At 45.2% G+C, this 6,248-nt stretch overlaps 1 protein-coding gene across 1 annotated transcript in view; it reads right to left on the reverse strand.

Annotated features, from left to right (window-relative positions):
* Positions 1-2,355: 2,355 nt before the first annotated feature.
* The window catches only part of LOC122542233 (ferritin heavy chain A-like), a 38,921-nt gene continuing 35,028 nt past the window's right edge, over positions 2,356-6,248 (reverse strand). The window contains exons 4-6 of the mRNA XM_043679753.1: positions 4,129-4,275; positions 3,322-3,447; positions 2,356-2,660 (exon numbers count right to left, since the gene is read on the reverse strand). Of these exons, the coding sequence (XP_043535688.1) occupies positions 2,505-2,660; positions 3,322-3,447; positions 4,129-4,275 (429 nt within the window). The 3' untranslated portion in view covers positions 2,356-2,504. The remainder of the gene's footprint in view (positions 2,661-3,321; positions 3,448-4,128; positions 4,276-6,248) is intronic.

Below are 6,248 nucleotides of genomic sequence, written 5' to 3' on the forward strand. Positions count from 1 at the left end.
ATCTCCAGGTTTTCTTTCAGAATGACAGCACTCCCCAACTTGGAGAGAAATCACTGCTCCTTCAACATCACTGGGTCAAATCAAACTGCATCAGGAGAATCCTTCAGCACATGGGAAGCTGGGAGGAAGCTAGGATCAGCTTGGACTGCAAACTGCTGACTTTAGCAGCAAGAGTAAATCAGATGGAAGCATCTCACCTCAGGCATTGCTGTATTATTCCCAGATCACTGTCATCCTGCTCATTTCAGCTGTAGGCGATGACGAGAGCATGTGTATGAATTCAATGCAGTTCAGGAAAATTTCTTCAGCTGAGGCCCAGGAATGTGTGGCTGCAGTGAATTATCCCAGCTCTGGGTGGGCAGGCTTGAGGTTTATTGAAAGCGCAGGAGCGGTGGTAGGAGTGAGTCTTCAGATCGGGAGGTACATGAAAGTGAGGGAGAGACAGTGGGATAACTTTGCTACTGCTGGGAAGAACTCCCCTGCTGTGGATTGACTCCTACTTGTGCTAGAATGGGTATTTCATCAAGGTGCTCATCAGGTGCTGCATGTTTGATTCAGCCTATAGAGAAATGAGCCACTCTGTGTACCGCGCTAAGGGCTGTAACAAGGCAAGGGGTGAAGATCACAGGCCCCTGTGCTGGTCTGAACCCCAATGGGCTCCTAAGGCTGGGCTCAGAGGTAAAAGAAAACAGTAGCATTTAGAATATCCTGGTCATGTTAGCTCCCAATGGAATTCTATAACCAGACAAATTGAGATCTTATCATTAGCTGGTTCCACCATCTGGGTAGAAACCAGAACCTGAGGGACCTCACCCAAAGCCTATAACAAAGATGAACAGATCTGGTCACCCACATCATGCAGTTTTTGATTCCAAATTGTGGAGTCCTTCTAAAGTAAAGAAAGACATTGATGTGGAGATGAACACTTGATGGGCTAATCTGGAAATAAACTTGGAATCAAAGATTTAGGGTGTCTAGAGAAGTGAATGTTTGGTCGAGAGGTATGAAACTTCCCTGCCCACTGTTTGCCTAAAACTGTAGGCATTAGTCCAAAAAAAAAAGTATAATTCTTTGACAAAAGTATCATTAAAAAGGTCTTACAATCTGGAGTATAAGATATCAACCTCACATGTGCGTGGGTTGTTGGCAACCGCTCTACGAGAACTGACGGCTCCCAGTTCCGGTAACATGTAGAGTGAGTATAAGCCAGACCCGTTGTAAGTATGAGACCTGGTTGTGGCGACGCTGCGGGGAATAAAATGCTCATATTCTAGCAGACTCGCCTCTTGGTCGTTTGTTCTGTGTCAGACTACTCTCCTACGAACCTGACCTTGAGAATTTTTTAAAACAGGTGGGCAGGCATGAAGTCTATTGAAAGTGCAGGAGCGGTGTTAGGAGTGAGTCTTCAGATAGGGAGGTACATAAAAGTGAGGGAGATATAGTAGGATAATATTGCTAGGAAAAGCTCCCCCTGGTGTCAATTGACTCCTAGTTGTGCTAGAATGGGTATTTAATCAAGGTGCTCATCAGGAGCTGCATGTTTGGCTCACTACAGATAAATGAACTGGTTGACATACCCCACTGCTACTGGCTGTAACAAGGCAAGGGGTGAAGATTACAGGCCTCTGTGCTAGTCCTGTTTTGAACCCTGACTGGCTCCAGAGGCTAGGCTCAAGTAAAGAAAACAGCAGCATTTAGAATATCCAGGTCATGTTAGAGTTCCATTAGGAGTTAGACGAGACAGGTTGGGATCATATCATTCCCAGGTTAGCTGGTTCCTCCATCCAGCCTGATGGACCTCTAACAAGGCCTGGAGGAAGAGGTGAACAGATCTTGTCACCCAGATCATGCAGTTTGGGTCCATGTTGTGGAGTACTTCTAAAGACATTGATGTTGGGGTGAACACTTCATGGGGAAATTGGAAGCGAACATGGAATCAAAGATGTGGGGTGTCTAGGGAAATTGATATCTCAAGTTGATCTTTTGAAGAGGAACACAAACTTCCTTGCACACTGATTTGCCTACAACTGTAGGCAATAGACCAGAATAGTATAATTCTTGGACAAAAAGAATCATTAAATGGAGTATTAAACTAAAGTGTAAAACACCCAACCTCACATTCTGGGCAGGATAGCTTGAATTTTAGCTCCATCTAGTTATTCCTGTCCAATGGGGTGCAGAGGGTTGGCTGAGGAGAGGGAGAGGGGAAAGAGTGAAGAGGATACATTTAGTGAGGTCAGGTGTTTTAGTCCAGTAAATGAGCCAAATTGCAGAGTGATTTACTGGCATCAAGCTCTCCAGAAATCACTAACAAATGTGAGTGAAGGATCAGTAATCGGAATGATGGACAATCAGTAAGGTACGTACAGGGTTTTATTCATTTCCATTCAGGTGGTACAGTCATTACATCCTTGCAAACATTCCTTCTCCCTAGGGAGGAGCCAGATTGTCCAAGTGAAGTCAGTAATGCATTCAGACAAGAGCAGACAGTACCCCAGGCCCCACTAACTGCTGTCCTCCAGCGAGAGCCTGTCAAACAGGTACTCTCCCAGCCCATTCTCAGGAGCTCCCAGACGCTTCAGGTTGGTGATGTAGTCCCCAAGTCGCTTGATGATCTCAACCTCCTCATCCAAATAGTGAGTCTCCAGGAAGTCACACAGCTGGAACACAGGAATATTACAACTCATTACATTAGCACAATCCAAGACAATGTTACAATTCCCACTGCAAAACAGACTGGGCAGTGCTAGCTCTGGACAACCCTGAAAAATCTAGCAACGAGAGCTTTTGTACTGTTGAATATAAATCAGCCTTTCAGCTGGCACATGTTGCCATTTAAGTGGAGCGGAGTTGTATTGTGGTGAATGGTGATCATTCCACTGCAACGGTCCTGAATGAGGATTCAGTGGCCAATATCACTTCAGCACTCCCACCAGATTACAATCAAAGTTCCTCCTTGACCTTATTGCTTAAGAGTTGTAATATTGATCATTCCAGATGCACACTGGTGGTTACAATGTTACATCTGGACAAAGTTAAAAATCACAACACCAGGTTATTGTCCCCCAAATTTATTCAGAAGCACTGCTCCTTCTTCAGGTGGTCAAAGAGTATAGTTTGGAAGCTAGAGCTTTGAATAAGCCTGTTGGACTATAACCTGGTGTTAGTTATAACTTTGTACACCCCAGTTTGACACTGGCATCTCCAAATCACATCTCCCCAAATGTTGCATTATTGAATTTCAAACCCACAAAGACCAACCAGTGAAGTGCTGCCCTGAGGGTCAGGCAATGATGAGAATGAGGAGGTGGTGAAGCTTACATGAGGGTCAGTCTGGGCAGTGGCAAGTTGGTGTAGATCCAGCAAACTCTGGTTCACATTCTTCTCCAGATCCAGGGCAACCTGCATTGCCTGCAGACCGTTACCCCACTCATCCCTCTCTGGCTTCTGAAACATGGAAACAAAGGACAGTTAAGGATCAGAATCAGAATCCTGACAGTGGGATGAAGCAGGTCATTTAGCCCATTTGTCCACATCAACCATCCAGAGGGTCCACACTGACCCAACCCATCCCTGTAATCCTGTTTAGAGAAAAATGTAGCCTGTGTATCCCTGGAAACTGGGCAACCTAGCGTGACCAAACTGACCAGCACATCTTTGTGCAGTGTACAAACTGAGCAGTTCCCAGAGGCTGGAATTGGACCTGGGTCACTGGCACTGAGTCAGTGCAGTGCCAGTACCATCCTCAAGTCCAGAGGATGGTTTGAGGAGAAGGGGTTTAGTGGGATCTCAGGAAACTTGAGAAATATGGAATGCAGCACCTGAGTGTGGGGGAGGCAGCTAGTCCAGTGACATTGCAGCAACATCTGGACAAATACTTCAAATACTCGAGCACAGTGGGATAATGACTAAGAGCAGGTAGATGGGATTAGTGTAGTTTGGTCAGCATAGATATGGTAGACCAAAAGGCCTGTTTCTATGCTGTGACTTGGAGATGGAAGAGATCAGATGGGAAAGTCCAGCAACAGCCCTTATATTCCCCCCACCCCTTCAGGTTCAGCAAACCTTGTTACTGATGGATTGAAGCCACATCACGAGTGTAGCCATTCCCCTCCCCAACATTCCCACCTTCACATCCTGGAGGAGGACTCTGCCTCCACGCTGATTCTGGAATTTCAGCAGCTTCTCTGCATGTTCCTGCTTCTCCTGGGACTGAGCTTTGAAGAACTGGGAGAAATGGTGCAGGGCAACATCATCCCGGTCAAAGTACAACATCTGAAAGAGAACTATTTCCATCCCATTAGCACATCACTGGGCCCAATTCTAGTTGGGAGAATTGAGACTAATTTAGCCCTCAATCAGACTGACTATTCAAGCAGGTATTAATCCTCTGCATTCTCAAATGATTTTAATATATCATGGTTGTCCAGTGAGCCAGCAGCTCTTAACCCCAGCTTCCTCCTGAGGACATGCAACATCCATGTTTTAATTTAGCTTAAACAGCTGGAGAGTTGGTCAGCAGGTCTGGTACAGCAGAGGAGAGAAACACTAAATTCATGTTTCTGCTCATTAACACCATTAGAATTGGAAGATATTAGACATTGACAAACTCTTCAAAAAGGAAACTAGAGTGCGGGATGTATTCATGGTAGGGGTCCAAAGCTAGACAGCACAGGGTTAACATGAGGGATGGACATCAATGGACCCAAGAGGCAGCTTTTTCCAGAAGGTGTTGTATTGAATGAGCTGCCAAAGGAATAGTGGAGGCTGGTACAATTACCACATTTCAAAGGCAACTGGATGGGTATATGAATGGGAGGTATTTAGAGTGATATGTGCCAAATGGGATTATATTAATGCAGGATATCTGGCTGGCATGGAAGAGTGGCTTAGAGGGTCTGTTTCTGTGCAGACCAGGTCTAGGATGGTAAATTTCAAATATTCTACATGAAACCAACTGAAGTTGTAACCTTTAACAAGGTGAGGGTTCAGTTGGATGACAAGGAAAGCCACTGGAGTACTAAGTGCTGTCTACTCCAGTCACCATTAACCAGAGGGTAGTACCCAGTCACCAGGACATGGAGATACAAAACTGATACCAGAACACGGACTGTAGGCCATTCAGCCCCTCAAGCCAGCCCTGCCATTCAATGAGAAAGTAACCATGAGGCTGCTGCAAGGCACTACATTATTCATTTGGGGCTAAACTAGAAAAGTGGATGTTGGACACTGCTGGCACTAATTTAGTCAGGAGAAAGAGTTTTGTGCAATTGTAGATCGTTGGGATTGTCTGTACCATACGTTTGATCAGTAGAATGTGTTCATATCAGAGTATGGAAGGGAATGAGTGGAATGGAATGAGAGAAAGGGGACCCAGGGTTTGCTGAGGAAAGCCTGTGCACGGAGCTTTTGAATTGTAAGCAAGCAACTGAGTGATTAGAAGAGTAACTCGATTAAGGAAGAGTCCAATACAGGGAAAACCTCATGCGACGCTGATTAACCATTACATCAAGCTGGTGACACCATCCACGGGTGAACTGAAAAGCACTATGCTTGGTTTGACTTGAGCAGTTTAAACCATTAGATTTACACCCATTTGACTCATACATTGAACCAACATGCTCACAATTGAATGTTATGTTAATGCTACTCCTTAAGCAGCTCGTTTCATCCTTGGTTTGTGTCCCCCTCAAGATGAGTCATAAAGACAGAGGTGCTGCCATGTCTGGCAATAGCTTCTTCAAACAATGACAGGGGAGTGGCCAGTTATTCTCCAATCTTGGTTTAACAGGCAGAAACTGCTCGTAGCAGAGACGCTGTTACTCTGAAACTAGGTTCCATGCTTCAACAGATGTTTCTTACATGAATGCTCTGAAAACTCTCCTGCCAGCAAGAAGCAGAGTTTGTATTTACCATTTGCTAAAGGGGGCATTTTTGGGCTGTTGTGGGTATGGGAACAGCTCCTTTATTATGTTGCAATTGAGTCCATTGGGTTCCAAGTAGTTGGATTGTCTTAAATTCCTGTTGGTGCTTCTACCAGAGAAGGTAGATAGTTGTTTTTATAAAGCAGAATGGTTTGACCAGCTGCATCACCCCTGGATTATACACTATACAACTGCCTTTCTAATGAGGAAAGGTTCGTGTCTGGGCAACCTTAGTGGTTTGAACAGATCCAGACAGGGCCCCAACAGTTGGGGAAGGATTACAAAGGGGCACAACTCAGGTCAGAGTGGAAGTGAGTGATCCAT

The sequence above is a fragment of the Chiloscyllium plagiosum genome, chromosome 39 (assembly GCF_004010195.1).
Source record: "Chiloscyllium plagiosum isolate BGI_BamShark_2017 chromosome 39, ASM401019v2, whole genome shotgun sequence".
In the NCBI taxonomy this organism is placed as follows: Eukaryota; Metazoa; Chordata; class Chondrichthyes; order Orectolobiformes; family Hemiscylliidae; genus Chiloscyllium; species Chiloscyllium plagiosum.